The following is a 19,078-nucleotide window of genomic DNA, read 5'->3' on the forward strand; positions in this document are numbered from 1 at the left end:
ATATTGTCCTCCTAATAGCCCTTGAGTTCAACCACAATATTTGTTGTATTATTTGTTCTGTCTTTTCTGGTGGATTAAACTGAAATTGCAAACAACTTTCTGTTGCTCATTTAAAAAATAACAATATTTTGGAGACTATTTCTGAATAAAGGGGGAAATGCAATTCTTGAACATGGGGTGAGACATTCTTACTAATTTGTTAGAGAACCAGTTCGGATTTAAGTATAACTTTTGTATGACTGATTGTATGAAGCTATTTAATTCATGAATGCATTTGAATGTTTTTAATATTGTGATAGTGAAGAGCAAAATAATGCTAACATTTCCCCCCAAAAACGTGATTGATTTATCAAGACCAGTCCCCATGATATGTCATTCAGTGATATTTGTTCCCATAGTAATTCGTTATGGATCCATTAATATATTTAAAGTCCCTAAACTCGGCAAGAGTCTATTGTCCTGCTGATAGTTGAAATAAACATCTGCATTTTGAAAGAGTATTTTTATCATTATTTTATTAACGAAAGCATAAAGATGTTGATTAAGAAATACTGTACAGCACATGCTTTATCCAACATTTTGCAATTGCATGAGGTTTAGAGTTAAAAATGTTAAACTTTAGAGTACTTAATACATTGCAAGTTGGGGGGATTGTTTTCACAATAGCCGAGCTATTCTTTTGTAAAGGTTGAAGAGTCTATTGTCCTGCTAATAGCCCATCATGGAAGCATTGTTTGCACCCATAGGTTTTAGGCCTGCAGTAGGTTATAATAATCCATGCCTTCTGGGAATGTTTAAAAGTCATGGGTGGAGTTATAATTTTGCTTTCAGAAGTATTCAAATCAACCAATGTCAGCCTTTAAATGCTTTATTATCCAAATGTTTAAAGTGCGTGTGAGCGACGGAGAGAATGCATTTGACTGTTTTTAATATTGGCCATCAACGAAAAACACAGCATCTACCGTGGTAGAAATATGTTATTGAATTCATTTTTTAAAACTATTTCAAAATGCATATGTTTAATAGGTGTCACGTCCTGACCAGTAGAGGGGTTATTTGTATTTGTAGGTTGGTCAGGACGTGGCAGAGGGTATTTGTTTTGGTTGGTTCGGGGTGGTGGTTTGATTAGAAGGGTGTTTGTTTTATTATTTCCGGGTTTTGGGTTATGTGCTATGTTTTTCTGTATTTCTATTGGAGGCAGATGTTTGTAGTTGCCTTTGAGAATCCTATATATAGGTATGGGTTTTGTTTGTATTTTGTGGGTAGTTGTCTTTAGCACTGCTGTTGTAAGTATGGCCTGTTAAACTGTCTTCTGTCGTTCTTTTGTTTATTGTTTTTCCCGTGTTCACATTTACTTAATAAATTATAATGATGAGCACGCAACCCGCTGCGCCTTGGTCGTCTCTACCCAACGACACCCGTGACAATAGGCTACAATGCAGTGTCTACCCTCCTTCTTGGCAAGAGCCAATTGTCCTGCTAATAGCCCATCATGGGTGGATGGCTTCATTTGTATTCCAATGTGAGGAGTACTGGAAAGGTGTGGCTCCAGGTTACAATAGGCCATAAGTATACAGCAGATTGCTGATTGTCCTCACTTTGATTATGCTGTAACAACATACTGTAGCACCATGACCAGGATCTCTATTAATTTAAGTGAGCAGATTAGGGCTTTCAGGGGGAACAGAAAATTGTGTGTCAATTCATAAACCATGTGCCATGGAATCGGTACATCGAAAATCTCTTCCCAACTATTTTGCAATCTATATGGCACAGCTGTACATTTTTTGGTCATTAAATGAAACTGGTATATATTTTTATTTATCACAATTTTCTTTAGACAATTTTGGTTTTTAAGGATTGATTGAATATGTCTGTAAACACACCAGCCAGCTGGTTTGCGCATGCTCTGAGGACGCGGCCGGGGATGCCCTCTGGGCCGGCAGCCTTGCGAGGGTTAACACGTTTAAATGTTTTACTCGCGTTGGCTACAGTGAAGGAGAGCCCGCAGGTTTTGGTAGCGGGCCGTGTTAGTGGCACTATATTGTCCTCAAAGCGAGCAAAAAAGTTGTTTAGTCTGTCTGGGAGCAAGGCATCGTGGTTAGGGGTTAGGTTAGGATATTGGTTGGGGTCAGGAACAGGGTTCTGTGGGTTAAGGTTAGACTTAGGAGCAGGGTTCTTCGGGTTAAGGTGAGGGGTAAGGTTAGGGTTGGGGTCAGCAGCAGGGTTCTGTGGGTTAAGGTTAGGGGTGATGTTAGGGCTAGGGTTCTGTGGCTTAGGATCAGGGTTCTGTTGGTTAAAGTGAGGATAGGATTGGGGTTAGGGTTAAGATTAGGATAAAGGTTGAGGTCGGTTGTCTCTGCCTGGTCCTGGGTGCTGTAGGACAGGAAGGGTATGGTGTTCAGGAGAAGGAGGCAGTCGATGGTTGGTGATGCTGGCTAGGGTGCTGGCCCTGATATATCTAAGCTACGCCTGGAACAGCCCCTCCTTCTCAATGCCCCAAACAATGTTTGTGTAGCTGCAGTGAAATCAAATTGTATTTGTCACATGCGCCGAATACAACAGGTGTAGACCTTACAGTGAAATGCTTACTTAATGCAGTTTTAATAAAAATAAGTGTTAAGTAAAAAAATGTATAAGTAAAATATTAAAATTAAAATAACTATAATTAAAGAGCAGCAGTAAAATAACAGTAGCGAGGCTATATACAGGGGGTACCGGTACAGAGTCAATGTGCAGGGGCACAGGTTAGAGGTAATTGAGGTAATATGTACATGTAGGTAGTTTTAAAGTGACTATGCATTGATAATAAACAGAGAGTGGCAGCAGCGTAAAAAGAGGGGGAGGGGGGCAATGCAAATAGTCTGGGTTGCCATTTGATGAGCTGTTCAGGAGTCTTATGGCTTGGGGGTAGAAGCTGTTAAGAAGCCTTTTGGACCTAGACTTGGCGCGCCGGTACCGCTTGCCGTGAGGTAGCAGAGAGAACCGTCTATGACTAGGGTGGCAATTTGACCATTTTTAGGGCCTTCTTCTGACACCGCATGGTATAGAGGTCCTGGATGGCAGGAAGCTTGGCCCTAGTGATGTACTGGGCCGAAGGCACTACCTTCTATAGTGCCTTGCGGTCAGAGGCCGAGCAGTTGTCATACCATACCAGTTGCAACCAGTCAGGGTGTTCTCGATGGTGCAGCTGTAGAACCTTTGAGGATCTGAGGACCCATGCCAAATCTTTTCAGTGTCCTGAGGGGGAATAGGTTTTGTCGTACCCTTTTTATGACTGTCTTGGTGTGTTTGGACCATGATCGTTTGTTGGTGATGTGGATACCAAGGAACTTGAAGCTCTCAACCTGCTCCACTACAGCCCCGTCGATGAGAATGGGGGCGTCCTCGGTCCTCCTTTTCCTGTAGTCCACAATCATCTCCTTTGTCTTAATCACGTTAAGGGAGAGGTTGTTATCCTGGCACCACAGGGCCAGGTCTCTGACCTCCTCCCTATAGGCTGTCTCGTCGTTGTCGGTGATCAGGCCTACCACTGTCGTGTCGGCAAACTTAATGATGGTGTTGAAGCCGTGCCTGGCCATGCAGTCATGAGTGAACAGCGATTACAGTGGTTCTTTCTTTAAAAGTTACGAGCTTATGCCGCGACCATTAGTGGTAGATGGTGGCATTCTGTCATTGCACCACACTATCACAAGGGGGAGTTGATCTATCAGTAGTCTTAACTGTGGCACAAATTGACTTTCTTTTCATAAATTAATGGAGGCGTTTTCAGTCTGAGAGTCTCTTCTCTGGCACTGGGCAACAACACAAAAAACTGTTGGTGGTCCTGGAGTTAAGACAGAACTTTGGTAAATACATTGGGGGAATTTCACTTGACATGTGGAATGATGATTTTTGAAAAATAGGCAGAGTGGGCTTTTGGTTTCTCTCCCTTTAATGCAGGGCTGACAGTCAAGTTCCTTACTTTTTCCCATTCCACTTGATAAAGGTTCCAATTGATAAAGTTTTTTTAATCAATTAGTATATTTGTTGTATTATTTGTTATGTCTTTTCTGGTGGGTTAAACTGAAATTGCAACCAACAGTTTGATATTTGAGATTATTTCGTTTTCAAATAACCGAAAGTGAGCGGTTGCAATCTGAATAAAGGGAAAAAGGCCATTATTGAACATGGGATGAGACATTCTTACTAATTTGTAAATAAAGCCAGTTTGTTACTTAGAATGATTTACTTCTGTTTTTAACCCAGTCTGCTGTCCCCACATGCTTCAAGAGGGCTACCATTGTTCCTGTTCCCAAGAAAGCTTAGGTAACTGAGCTTCCGTCATCATGAAGTGCTTTGAGAAACTAGTCAAGGACCATATCACCTCCACCCTACCTGACACCCTAGACCCACTCCAATTTGCTTACCAACCCAATAGGTCCACAGACGACGCAATCTCCATCACAATGCACACTGCCCTAACACATCTGGACAAGAGGAATACCTATGTAAGAATGCTGTTTATCGATTACAGCTCAACATTTAACACCATAGTACCCTCCAAACTCGTCATTAAGCTCGAGACCCTGGGTCTCGACCCCACCCTGTGCAACTGGGTCCTGGACTTCCTGACGGGCCGCCCCCAGGTGGTGAGGGTAGGTAACAACATCTCCACCCCGCTGATCCTCAACACTGGGTCCCCACAAGGGTGCATTCTCAGCCCTCTCCTGTACTCCCTGTTCACCCACGACTGCGTGGCCATGCACGCATCCAACTCAATTATCAAGTTTGCAGACGACACTACAGTGGTAGGCTTGATTACCAACAACGACAAGACGGCCTACAGGGAGGAGGTGAGGGCCCTCGGAGTGTGGTGTTAGGAAAATAACCTCGCACTCAATGTCAACAAAACAAAAGAGATGATCGTGGACTTCAGGAAACAGCAGAGGGAGCAGCCCCCTATCTACATTGACGGGACAGTAGTGGAGAGGATGGAGAGTTAAATTCCTCGGCGTACACATCACGGACAAACTGAAATGGTCCACCCACACAGACAGCGTGGTGAAGAAGGCGCAGCAGCGCCTCTTCAACCTCAGGAGGCTGAAGAAATTCGGCTTGTCACCAAAAACACTCAAACTTTTACAGATGCACAATCGAGAGCATCCTGTCGGGCTGTATCACCGCCTGGTACGGCAGCTGCTCCGCCCATAACCGGAAGGCTCTCCAGAGGGTAGTGAGGTCTGCACAACGCATCATCGGGTGCAAACTACCTGCCCTCCAGGACACCTACACCACCCGATGTCACAGGAAGGCCAAAAAGATCATCAAGGACAGCAACCACCCGAGCCACTGCCTGTTCACCCCGCTAACATCCAGAAGGCGAGGTCAGTACAGGTGCATCAAAGCTGGAACCGAGAGACTGAAAAACAGCTTCTATCTCAAAGCCATCAGACTGTTAAACAGCCATCACTAACATTGAGTGGCTGCTGCCAACATACTGACTCAACTCAAGCCACTTTAATAATGGGAAAATTTATGTAATCAATTTATCACTTGCCACTTTATATTATTTATATTAGATAATGTTTACATAACCTACATTATTCATCTCATATGTATATACTGTACGCTATACCATCTACTGCATCTTGCCATCTTGATGTAATCAGATGTATCACTAGCTACTTTAAACAATGCCACTTTATATAATGTTTTCATAACCTACATTACTCATCTCATATGTATATACTGTACTCTATACCATCTACTGCATCTTGCCATCCTGATGTAAGGTATCACTAGCCACTTTAAACAATGCCGGCTTTATATGTTTTCATACCCTTCAATACTCATCTCATATGTATATACTGTACTCTATACCATCTACTGCATCTTGCCATCCTGATGTAAGGTATCACTAGCCACTTTAAACAATGCCGGCTTTATATGTTTTCATACCCTACATTGCTCATCTCATATCTATATACTGTACTCCATACCATCTATTACATCTTGCCTATGCCGTTCGGCCATCACTCATTTATATATTTTTATGTACATATTCGTATTCATTCCTTTACACTTGTGTGTACATCTCCATAAACAGATATATTACAAACCTAACCCTAACTTAGACTCAACCTTTTTATTTATTTTACCTTTATTTAACTAGGCAAGTCAGTTAAGAACAAATTATTATTTTCAATGATGGCCTAGGAACAGTGGGATAACTGCCTTGTTCAGGGGCAGAACGACAGTTTTTTTACCTTGTCAGCTCGGGGATTCAATCTTGCAACCTTTTGGTTACTAGTCCAATGCTCTAATCACTAGGCTACCTGCCGAGATGTGTATCAGGATGTAAAAGTTAAATCAGCTACTGCTGGATAAATAATATTCAGCAGAGCTGTAAAGACAAGCTCATACATGCCGAACAAAAACAGGATCTACTGAAGGATTACATTTGAATTTAGAAACAGACCAACTAATCAACATAATATGCATGCACAGGCTCTGTTCAAAGGTTCACTATTTGACAGATCAGGAGGGATAATGTAGACTGGTGTCTTCATTATTATTTCACTATTTAGTTCACAGAGGGGGCAGACAGAGCGTGGCAGATGCCAGCCGATGCCGCAAGGCTGTGGTTATTTTGTAGCTTGAAATCCAGACTTGTTTTGTGCTAATATTCCACTCCTAGTACTCCGTGAAATATTCTAAACATGACAAGGAGTGGAATGATAGCACAAACAGACTGGTACCCAGCTAGACTAGCAATTTTTCAGTTCAATTTACAATTAAATAATGAAAAATGTTAATTATACAACGTAAATGCTGTACAGTAAATCAGATATTTATTTTAGATGATAGTGCAGTAGTAACTGTAATGTGACTGACCCCAGGCTGCCAGTATCAGTGAGGCTGTCTGTGTCCAGGCCTCCCTCCTTGCCCAGTTTGGACAGGTTGATCTTGGTCTCCAGGGTGATCTGCAGGGCCCCGGTGTACACCACCTCCAGCTCCAGCCACAAGCCTGTGGAACACACCATTTTTTATATTTTATTTAACCTTTAATTAATTAGGCAAGTCAGTTAAGAACAAATTATTATTTTACAATGACAGCCTACCCCTGCCAAATCCTTCCCTAACCCAGATGACGCTGGGCCAATTGTGTGCCGCCCTATGGGACTCCCGATTACGGCTGACTGTGATACAGCCCAGGATCAAACCAGGGTCTGTAGTGATGCCTCTAGTGCTGAGATGCAGTGCCTTAGACCGCAAAGCCACTCAGGAACCCAACATGCTGGTACGCACGCACACACACACACACACACACACACACACGCAAACACGCACATACATATACACACACACCAGAACAGAGATTGAGAGAGATCTAGGAGATTAAGAGGAGGAGACACTCCTCATCTGATTATGGTGGAGTACTGAGCATCAGATGAGTCCATATTATTAATCTGGTGTAATCTCAGGGAGCCAGGGAGCTGTTACTTCCTGCTTGGGACATGTAGTGCAGCATATTGGTTTGGTGGTGGTGTGTGTGTGTGTGTGCATTGTGTGTGTGTGTGTCTGCGAAGCCATACACACGGGTGCATTTAGCAGTGCTTAGGCAGGATTTGCCGTTCCCAGTAGTTAGTCTGGGTGTCCTACCCTCCTGTCTCTCTGCCCCCTGGCTATTATCTCCAGAGAGGGTTAGTCTGGGTGTCCCACCCTCCTGTCTCTCTGCCCCCTGGCTATTATCTCCAGAGAGGGTTAGTCTGGGTGTCCCACCCTCCTGTCTCTCTGCCCCCTGGCTATTATCTCCAGAGAGGGTTAGTCTGGGTGTCCCACCCTCCTGTCTCTCTGCCCCCTGGCTATTATCTCCAGAGAGGGTTAGTCTGGGTGTCCCACCCTCCTGTCTCTCTGCCCCTGGCTATTATCTCCAGAGAGGGTTAGTCTGGGTGTCCCACCCTCCTGTCTCTCTGCCCCTGGCTATTATCTCCAGAGAGGGTTAGTCTGGGTGTCCCACCCTCCTGTCTCTCTGCCCCCTGGCTATTATCTCCAGAGAGGGTTAGTCTGGGTGTCCCACCCTCCTGTCTCTCTGCCCCCTGGCTATTATCTCCAGAGAGGGTTAGTCTGGGTGTCCTCCCTCCTGTCTCTCTGCCCGCACCACAATCTGCACCAGGCTCAGCTTGTTAGTCAGTGACCCACGTCACATCCATGCCTCTCTAATCACATGTCATCATTTACAGATTTATACAGAGCTCCCCCACACAGTCAACATGTGTCACCATCATTCCTTTGGGGAATTATAATCTGTCGTAATTTACGGTAATTTTCAGACCTTCATCATCAGGGCAAATCCATTTAATCTGATCCTAAGTACCCCTCCAGAATCCAGATTAGACTGAGGATGACACATTGTCATTGTGTTTCAATAATTGGTTCTCTGAGTAGAGTTTCATTTACTGTACTGTGGGCTAAGTTACTGGGTCCAGAGTTTCTCCTGGTCAGGTCACATGGTCTGGAAAAGCTCCTGGCCCTTTATTGCAGAAACATCAGGGAGTGTAAAAAAAGGGAGCGTGCGCTCTCTGGTTGACACTCACCTCTGCTGTTGACCACAGGCCTGGATGCGCTGGTGATTTGGGGCAGACAGGAGCCCATGTCCAGTTCAGTCAGAGTCAGCTCATTCATGAAGTAAGGCAGCTGCACAAACACAAACAAACAAAGAAACTAGCTCTTCTGTTTTGCATGTTTCCAGTGGGTGTTGTGATTATGTAGGCTATATATTACTAGCAAATGACCAAATATAAATCTTATACAAGCTCCCCTTACTCCTGAACAGAGGATTTTACACTGTGATAGCTCAAATACTCACTGTGATTCTGCTCAGCTTTCTCTGGATCTTTCTGGAGACAATGTCCGCCCAGTATTTCTCACGCAGGAAGTCCAAGAAGATTCGACCAATCAGGGCATTGACCCAGTCAGTCTGGCCCTCCCCCAGGAACTCACAGGTGCACTGTAGGGAAATAGATACACCCCTACAGATTAACACACTATTTCAATTGACCATTTATCTGTTTCTAGATGTTTCATTCAGGTGGTCACAGGAAATCACCCTCACTTTGTTGGTGGGGCTTGTCTCTGTGCTGTTGAGATGTGGGCTGGGCAAGGGGCTGGGCTGCTCTGAGGCCAGGAAACGAGCCATGTAGGTGGGGTAGTCCAGCAGCGGAGAGCCCGCCCTGGATGGTTGGATGGAGGGGGTAGAAGGGGGAGAGGGGAGGTCCTCTTCAGTGCTCCGCATCTTGCTGCCCTGGAACCGTCTTGAAGGACTCACCCCTTGCACCATCGGCACATCTAAATACAGAGATGACAGTTGTTGGTTCACAGATTTGATGTTGTTGTGGTCATTTTCTTTTAAGAGTGTTACATGAGAGTGCATCTGTAAGGAAACGTGTAATATTGTCAGCGATGGATTTAGCTTCAGGGGCCTTAGTGGACTGTCTAGGAATAAAGATGGAGGGCAACACTGTTCAGTTTACTACCAGGACAGACCAGAGCGAGGGCAGAAACATTTGTGGTTAAGTGCTTGAGAGCATCACGACAGTACTACATTCTCCTGCATGTTCACACATCTGTAATCTAGAAATGAACCTGAACACAAGGAACTACCCTGGGGCAAAGGTGCCTGAACAATGAAGGAAACGGAGCAGCTGCAAAATAGGGGCGTAAACGTATGTTTTTGCACCCCCACTTTTTTATAAGAAAATTATCATGATCCATTGGGTAACTTGTTATTTTCAATGATTAGTAGTGTTTTGAGCTAGTCTGTATTAAAATAGATATGTCCATTTTATATATGATATAATAATTAACGGATAGCATTTTGCACCCCATGTCACGGCTGTCAAAAGGAACGGACCAAGGTGCAGCGTGTTTGTAGTTCCACATTTTATTAAATCCGTGAAACCTTGCAAAACATAAATAACTGAATTTGACAAAACAAACTGTGACGCAGAGAGAAACAAACACTACTCAAAAGATAATAACCCACAAAAACAGGAAGAAAAAAACCCTTCTTAAATATGATCTCCAATCAGAGGTAACGAGGACCAGCTGCCTCCAGTTGGAGATCAACCCAAACAACCCCAACATAGAAATAGAAAAACTAGAACTTAAACATAGAAATAGAAAACCTAGAAAAACACAAAACACCCCGTGTCACGCCCTGACCTACTCTACTATAGAAACATCTTACTAGGGTCAGGACGTGACAGCACCCAAAAAAGGTGCAGACTCCGAATGCAACATAAATCAATAAAGAAACCAGAAAACAAAAGGGAGGGTAGGGAGGGTAATAATTGTATATGGCGGCTCAAGTACCACCGGACCGTGGATCGTCGGAGGAGGAACCGGACTGTAGGGTGGTACTAAAGCGGAGGGATCAGGTGGTACTAAAGCGGAGGAATCAGCGGGTGGAGCGGGGATTACGCCCCGAATCGGAGGGAGGTTAAGGTTATGTGGACTGGACTGTATTCCGTCTCAGGGGATTCCGGACTGTAGGCCGTCTCAGGGGGTTCTGGACTGTAGGCCGTCTCAGGGGGTTCCGGACTGTAGGCCGTCTCAGGGGGTTCCGGACTCTAGGCCGTCTCAGGGGGTTCCGGACTCTAGGCCATCTCAGGGGGTTCCGGACTCTAGGCCGTCTCAGGGGGTTCCGGACTCTAGGCCGTCTCAGGGGGTTCCGGACTGTAGGCCGTCTCAGGGGGTTCCGGACTGTAGACCGTCTCAGGAGGTTCCGGACTGTAGACCGTCTTAGGAAGTTCCGGACTGTAGACCGTCACTGCAGGCTCCGTGCCGTGGATCATCACTACAGGCTCCGGGCCATGGATCATCCCTACAGGCTTCTTGCCATGGATTATCCCTACAGGCTCCGGACCATGGATCATCCCTACAGGCTTCTTGCCATGGATCCTCTCTACAGGCTTCGGACCATAGATCATCACTGGAGGCTTCCTTCGTGGAGCTGGAATAGGTCTCACCAGACTAGGGAACGTCGCTGGGAGTCCTGGACTAGGGAACGTCTCTGGGAGTTCTGGACTAGGGAACGTCGCTTGAGGCTTCCTTCGCGGAGCTGGAATAGGTCTCACCGGACTAGGGAACGTTGCTGGGAGTTCTGGACTAGGGAATATCTCTGGGAGTTCTGGACTAGGGAACGTCGCTGGAGGCTTCCTTCGTGGAGCTGGAATAGGTCTCACTGTAATTATTATTACGCGATTAACCTGATTATTCATGTAACTGTAATTAACTAGGAAGTCGGGGCACCAAGGAAAATATTCAGATTACAAAGTTAGAATTTTCCTAATATAACTTTCAGATATTTTAATATCTGATCAATTAGTCTTCGAATTAATGAATTATTATTTACCTCACGCCAGTCTCATTCCAAATGTCGTAAATTGTTGGTTATCTGCACGAACCCAGTCTTCACTATGAGTAATCCATACACCAATTGTCTTAAAATCAATTATTTACTAACTAAGTAATTCACAGAAATGCATAACAAACAGTAGATATGTTTACAAGGAAATGATAGGAGAATGTGCCCTAGTGGGCTAAACCGGCATGGCGGCTTGTTAGACAAAAGGGGAGTGGTGGGGGGGTCAACTGAGGAGACACTACAGAGTTGAATATTATAACAATTGAAATGCTAATCCTTTGCACATGAACGCTCACTCATTCGGAAATAATCGCAATCAATATATATATTTACGCTCAGTGTGTCGTCGGGATCTCTGGTGAAAAGTTTGTTTCTGTTGGAGAGTCTGTCCGCCCTCTCTCTCTCTCTGTCGTGGTTAGAATGGATGGTTCAGAGTAACATTCATTCATGTCGTTATAGGATAGCTGTTTCGGCGGTTGTCGGTCTTCGCGTTCAATGATACCGAATTCCTAGCTGCAGACTAGTAATTAATATCAAAGACTTGTTCTTATTCTGTCGGTATCGCTAGTCTAAGAGTTTAAAACCTCTTGGGGCTAGGGGGCAGTATTTTCACGGCCGGATGAAAAACGTACCCAATTTAAACAGGTTACTACTCTGGCCCAGAAAATAGAATATGCAAAGTATTAGTAGATTTGGATAGAAACCACTCTGAAGTTTCTAAAACTGTTTGAATGGTGTCTGTGAGTATAACAGAACTCATATGGCAGGCAAAAACCTGAGAAAAATTGAATCAGGAAGTGGGAGAAATGAGAAATGTAGTTCTTCTTTTGAATCCCTTGAGAAACTACAGTGACATAGGGTTTACGTTGCACCTCCTAAGGCTTCCATTGGCTGTCAACAATCTTTAGAAACTGGTTTCATCCGTCTCTTGCTACCGGGCAGAAAATTGTGGCTCAGTCAATCAGTGGCCAGTCTGAGGTCAGGTGTCTCGTGACGCGCATGCACGCGAGTTCGGTGTTCATTATTTTTCTTCTGGGATGAATACCTATTGTCCGGTTAGAAAATTATAGCAATTTTACGTAAAAAAAATACCCTAAAGATTGATTGTAAACATCGTTTGACATGTTTCTACAAACGGTAATGGAACTTTTGAACTTTTCATCTATGGATTTGTGCCCACGCCTTATGGCATTGTAAAGTGTTCTGGATGGGTCAACAAAACTGAGGTATTTGGACATAAATGATGGACTTTGCAGAACAAATGAACATTTCTTGTGGAAGTGGGAGCCCTTCCGAGTGCATTTCGCCGAAGATCAGCAAAGGTAAAAAAATATTTTGAACATATTTTAGAGATTTGTCGACGCCGTGTTTGTAGGCTAACTGTATAGCTTAGCATTGAAGGCTAAGTTCTGTATTCAGAATATTGAACAATGTGCTTTCTCCGAAAAGTTATTTTGAAATCTGACAAAGCGGTTGATTCTGTAAATTGATGTGCCCATGTAAAATGGGGTTTTTGGATATAAATATGAACTTGATCGAACAAAAAATGCATGTATTGTCTAACATGATGTCCTAGGAGTGTCATATGATGAAGATTATCAAAGGTTAGTGCTTAATTTTAGCTGTATATCTGGTTTTGTGACGGCTATCCGTGCTTGGAAAATTGCTGTTTTTATTTTTTTTGCTAAGGTGCTATCCTAAAATAATCTAATGTTTTGCTTTCACCGTAAAGCCTTTTTGAAATCGGACAATGTGGTTGGATTAACGAGAAGAGTATCTTTAAAATGCCGTATAATACTTTAATTTACATTTTTAGATTTTTTTTTTTTTTAATTTCGCGCCGTGCTATCTCACTGGTTGTTGTCCAACCAATCCCGTTAACGGGATTTTATCTTGAAGGGGTCCTCAAGAGGTCCACGTGGTATGGTTAAAAGTTCAGCAAGAGGAAAGCTTGGTCTCCTCTCAAACCTTGGCCCTCTCATTATCGAGGTAAGCTGGTCTCCAACCTTTAGCCATCTCGTAATTGAGGTAAGCTCGGTCTGGTGATAGAAAACCTAGGTGGGGGTTTTATTCGTAAGAGCAGAAAAGGGCCTGTCCCATGATGCCAGACCATAACTGTGCTCATGGGCGGTCCTCTGATTTAGTTTCCTTCATTAAACAGTCCAAAATCACATTACACAATTTCACAAACAGTTCCATTCTTATTCATTCATTTTATACAACCATTTAGATATAAGTCTCATAGCTGAGGCTATTGTATAAACATGTGGCGGTATTGTCTCTCATGAGTTTCACAAAATTGTACCAAACGGACCAGTTCGTAGCTGGATTTTTCACCGATCTTTTATACCTTCTCCAGAACATAAATGTCGTTCGGTTCTCCAGTTCTGTGAGGTGGAAGAACTCCTTTGTTCTCTCTATACTGTGGCCATGAGGAGAGGGTCTCCTCGTAGGAATTTACGACCGCTCTTACGGAGCCTGGTGTCAGAAGTATAGAGGTCGGGGGATGGTGCATAGAAAAGCACCATCCCCCTCCCTCTGCCTGGTGCAGAGGGAGGGGGATCAACTGTGCTCGCTGTACCCAAAGAGGGCAACGTCATGACAAGCATCATGTACTGCTGGAATGCTAACCAATCGCAAGTCCATATGTTTGTGAGAAATTACACTGGTCACTCAAAACATTTATTAAGTATTTAGAAAGTATAAATAGCCCACACTAGATGAGGCCACACAAAAAGACTATAACTAATGATTAGTAAATTGTTTATATGGACCTATGTGAAACATATGATTTGAGTAATGATTAACAATAAATGATGAATTAATTATTTACTAATCCATTATAAATGCTTTATAACATGTTATTATCAAGTGCCACCAGAAAGTATAATCCACTAGTGTAACACTTGCTTGATTTCTCCTTCCCTTCCACGTGTATTGTTAGTGCATTATATTTCCATGGCCAACATGTGCACTGTGTTGAGATTTGTCATTATGCAACAATCACAAATAAAAGACTAGCGTGAAGTTAGGTAAAAGTCAACCATACCAAACACAAAGTCAAAAAAACAAAAACAAACAAAAACAATGATCTGGTCACACTACCTGATCTGGTCACACATCTGCCAGGCCTTTCCTTCTCCTTCTCCATTACCATGGACGAGGACAGGAAGTGATGAAACCACTCCTCCTTCTCTCTCCCTGTCCGTCCAAAGAGGTATAGGGTTGTAGGGACGCTGTTTGCTGGTTTGGGAGTTGTGGTGGGTCGTGTTTGCGGGTCTCCCCCCTGCTCCTCTCCTGGGGTCTCCTCTTTACCCTTCTCCTCCTCCATGACCCCCTCTCCCTCTGCCAGCTCGATGCAGATAGGGTACTTCAGGTTCCACAGCCTCTTACGGGCTAGCACAGAGGGCAGCAGGAACACCTGGTATGACAGCAAGACTTATTAGAAACCTGTTATAACACAACATTAAGTGAAGTGTGATCAAATGCACGTCCTTTCGTTCAGGGCCGAAACAAGTAGGTTTAAAAGAAATAGAGCCCGCACACTCCACATGCTCCACCACACAACTTTATTCACAAACAAACAATGTTTCCTTCCTGCAAGGATCTCCGTCAGGTCATTGCAGAAACTAAATGTTGTTTGTTTATAAATAAAGGTACATGGTGGAGCTTATGAGTGTGCAAGCTCTACAGCATTAATACATGTGCTTATTAATATTCATGCTTTCATAGCATCTCAATGTTTTACTTATTTCCTCAAATGAAACGGTAAGCTTTGAACGGTGAGTGTAAGTTGACAGACGAAGCAGACATACCTTGCCGTTTTGTAGCTGGAAGCAGCGTGAGCTGACAACCACAGCCTCGGGGGGCTTTTCGTCATAGGTGGCCCTACGGCTGATGTTGTTCCTGGGGTAGTCCAGGCGGAGGCAGTGCCCCTCCAGGGTGGCGAACACAGAGTGGGTAAGGGACGGATGGTAAGTCTCTGGGTCGTACTCAAACATCTCGTTCATCCAGCCCTGGGACTATGGGAACATACCCAGTTATATAGTGAGACTGTGAGAGAATACCTGAATGACACATGGGAATACACTAAGAGCATGCTTCAATGACTAACACTAGCTGTTGTGCAACGAGCTATTTCATCTATTGATAATATATTGTCCTAAAATAGTAGCTTGTCCTTCAAAACACCTGTCAGCTAATCAGAGTGAAACGCCTGTCAGTTAGTCAGAGAGTGAAACAACTGTCAGTTAGTCAGAGAGTGAAACACCTGTCAGCTAGTCAGAGTGAAACACTTGTCATTTAGTCAGAGTGAAACACATGTCAGTTAGTCAGAGTGAAACGCCTGTCAGTTAGTCAGAGTGAAACACCTGTCAGTTAGTCAGAGTGAAACGCCTGTCAGTTAGTCAGAGAGTGAAACACCTGTCACTTAGTCAGAGAGGGAAACACCTGTCAGTTAGTCAGAGTGAAACGCCTGTCAGATAGTCAGAGTGAAACGCCTGTCAGTTAGTCAGAGTGAAACACCTGTCAGTTAGTCAGAGTAAAACACCTGTCAGTTAGTCAGAGTGAAACGCCTGTCAGTTAGTCAGAGTAAAACGCCTGTCAGTTAGTCTGAGTAAAACACCTGTCAGTTAGTCAGAGTGAAACACCTGTCAGTTAGTCAGAGAGTGAAACACCTGTCAGTTAGTCAGAGTAAAACACCTGTCAGTTAGTCTGAGTAAAACACCTGTCAGTTAGTCAGAGAGTGAAACACCTATCAGTTAGTCAGAGAGTGAAACACCTGTCAGTTAGTCAGAGTGAAACACCTGTCAGTTAGTCAGAGTGAAACACCTGTCAGTTAGTCAGAGAGTGAAACACCTGTCAGTTAGTCAGAGAGTGAAACACCTGTCACTTAGTCAGAGAGGGAAACACCTGTCAGTTAGTCAGAGTGAAACGCCTGTCAGATAGTCAGAGTGAAATGCCTGTCAGTTAGTCAGAGTAAAACACCTGTCAGATAGTCAGAGAGTGAAACACCTGTCAGTTAGTCAGAGAGTGAAACACCTGTCAGTTAGTCAGAGAGTGAAACACCTGTCAGTTAGTCAGAGTGAAACACCTGTCAGTCAGTCAGAGTAAAACACCTGTCAGTTAGTCAGAGTGAAAATCCTGTCAGCTAGTCAGAGAAACACCTATCAGTTAGTCAGAGAGTGAAACACCTGTCAGTTAGTCAGAGTGAAACACCTGTCAGATAGTCAGAGTGAAACACCTGTCAGTTAGTCAGAGTGAAACACCTGTCAGTTAGTCAGAGTAAAACACCTGTCAGTTAGTCAGAGTAAAACACCTGTCAGTTAGTCAGAGTGAAAAGCCTGTCAGTTAGTCAGAGTAAAACACCTGTCAGTTAGTCAGAGTGAAATACCTGTCAGTTAGTCAGAGTGAAACACCTGTCAGTTAGTCAGAGAGTGAAAAGCCTGTCAGTTAGTCAGAGTAAAACACCTGTCAGTTAGTCAGAGTAAAACACCTCAGTTAGTCAGAGTGAAACGCCTGTCAATTAGTCAGAGTGAAACCCCTGTCAGTTAGTCAGAGTGAAACACCTGTCAGTTAGTCAGAGAGTGAAACACCTGTCAGTTAGTCAGAGTGAAACACCTGTCAGTTAGTCAGAGTGAAAAGCCTGTCAGTTAGTCAGAGTGAAACACCTGTCAGTTAGTCAGAGTGAAACGCCTGTCAGTTAGTCAGAGTGAAACACCTGTCAGTTAGTCAGAGTAAAACACCTGTCAGTTAGTCAGAGTAAAACGCCTGTCAGTTAGTCAGAGAGTGAAACACCTGTCAGTTAGTCAGAGAGTGAAACGCCTGTCAGTTAGTCAGAGTGAAACACCTGTCAGTTAGTCAGAGTAAAACACCTATCAGTTAGTCAGAGAGTGAAACACCTGTCAGATAGTCAGAGTGAAACACCTGTCAGTTAGTCAGAGTGAAACACCTGTCAGTTAGCCAGAGCGAAACACCTGTCAGTTAGTCAGAGTAAAACACCTGTCAGTTAGTCAGAGTGAAACACCTGTCAGTTAGTCAGAGAGTGAAACGCCTGTCAGTTAGTCAGAGTGAAACACCTGTCAGTTAGTCAGAGTAAAACACCTCAGTTAGTCAGAGTGAAACGCCTGTCAATTAGTCAGAGTGAAACACTTGTCATTTAGTCAGAGAGTGAAACAACTGTCAGTTAGTCAGAGAGTGAAACACCTGTCAGTTAGTCAGAGTGAAACATCTGTCAGTTAGTCAGAGTGAAACGCCTGTCAGTTAGTCAGAGTGAAACACCTGTCAGTTAGTCAGAGTGAAACACCTGTCAGTTAGTCAGAGAGTGAAACGCCTGTCAGTTAGTCAGAGTAAAACAACTGTCAGTTAGTCAGAGTAAAACACCTGTCAGTTAGTCAGAGTGAAAAGCCTGTCAGTTAGTCAGAGTGAAACACCTGTCAGTTAGTCAGAGTAAAACACCTGTCAGTTAGTCAGAGTGAAAAGCCTGTCAGTTAGTCAGAGTGAAACACCTGTCAGTTAGTCAGAGTAAAACACCTGTCAGTTAGTCAGAGAGTGAAACACCTGTCAGTTAGTCAGAGTGAAATGCCTGTCAGCTAGTCAGAGAAACACCTGTCAGTTAGTCAGAGAGTGAAACACCTGTCAGTTAGTCAGAGTGAAACACCTGTCAGATAGTCAGAGTGAAACGCCTGTCAGTTAGTCAGAGAGTGAAACACCTGTCAGTTAGTCAGAGTGAAAAGCCTGTCAGTTAGTCAGAGTGAAACACCTGTCAGTTAGTCAGAGTGAAACGCCTGTCAGTTAGTCAGAGTGAAACACCTGTCAGTTAGTCAGAGTAAAACACCTGTCAGTTAGTCAGAGTGAAACGCCTGTCAGTTAGTCAGAGTAAAACGCCTGTCAGTTAGTCTGAGTAAAACACCTGTCAGTTAGTCAGAGTGAAACACAAGTCAGTTAGTCAGAGAGTGAAACACCTGTCAGTTAGTCAGAGTAAAACACCTGTCAGTTAGTCTGAGTAAAACACCTGTCAGTTAGTCAGAGAGTGAAACACCTATCAGTTAGTCAGAGAGTGAAACACCTGTCAGTTAGTCAGAGTGAAACACCTGTCAGTTAGTCAGAGTGAAACACCTGTCAGTTAGTCAGAGAGTGAAACACCTGTCACTTAGTCAGAGAGGGAAACACCTGTCAGTTAGTCAGAGTGAAATGCCTGTCAGTTAGTCAGAGTAAAACACCTGTCAGTTAGTCAGAGAGTGAAACACCTGTCAGTTAGTCAGAGAGTGAAACACCTGTCAGTTAGTCAGAGAGTGAAACGCCTGTCAGTTAGTCAGAGTGAAACACCTGTCAGTTAGTCAGAGTAAAACACCTGTCAGTTAGTCAGAGTGAAAAGCCTGTCAGTTAGTCAGAGTGAAACACCTGTCAGTTAGTCAGAGTAAAACACCTGTCAGTTAGTCAGAGTGAAAAGCCTGTCAGTTAGTCAGAGTGAAAAGCCTGTCAGTTAGTCAGAGTAAAACACCTGTCAGTTAGTCAGAGAGTGAAACACCTGTCAGTTAGTCAGAGTGAAACACCTGTCAGTTATTCAGAGTGAAAAGCATGTCAGTTAGTCAGAGTGAAACACCTGTCAGTTAGTCAGAGTAAAACACCTGTCGGTTAGTCAGAGTAAAACGCCTGTCAGTTAGTCAG

The 19,078-nt window shown here is 43.8% G+C and overlaps 1 protein-coding gene across 1 annotated transcript in view; it reads right to left on the minus strand.

Moving 5' to 3' along the window:
• LOC115153654 (testis-expressed protein 2-like) overlaps positions 1-19,078 on the minus strand; it is a 61,444-nt gene that overhangs the window by 10,856 nt on the left and 31,510 nt on the right. The window contains exons 3-8 of the mRNA XM_029699283.1: positions 15,213-15,432; positions 14,516-14,848; positions 9,098-9,330; positions 8,852-8,992; positions 8,580-8,679; positions 6,877-7,009 (exon numbers count right to left, since the gene is read on the minus strand). Of these exons, the coding sequence (XP_029555143.1) occupies positions 6,877-7,009; positions 8,580-8,679; positions 8,852-8,992; positions 9,098-9,330; positions 14,516-14,848; positions 15,213-15,432 (1,160 nt within the window). The remainder of the gene's footprint in view (positions 1-6,876; positions 7,010-8,579; positions 8,680-8,851; positions 8,993-9,097; positions 9,331-14,515; positions 14,849-15,212; positions 15,433-19,078) is intronic.

This window comes from Salmo trutta, chromosome 18, assembly GCF_901001165.1.
Source record: "Salmo trutta chromosome 18, fSalTru1.1, whole genome shotgun sequence".
Lineage (NCBI taxonomy): Eukaryota > Metazoa > Chordata > Actinopteri > Salmoniformes > Salmonidae > Salmo > Salmo trutta.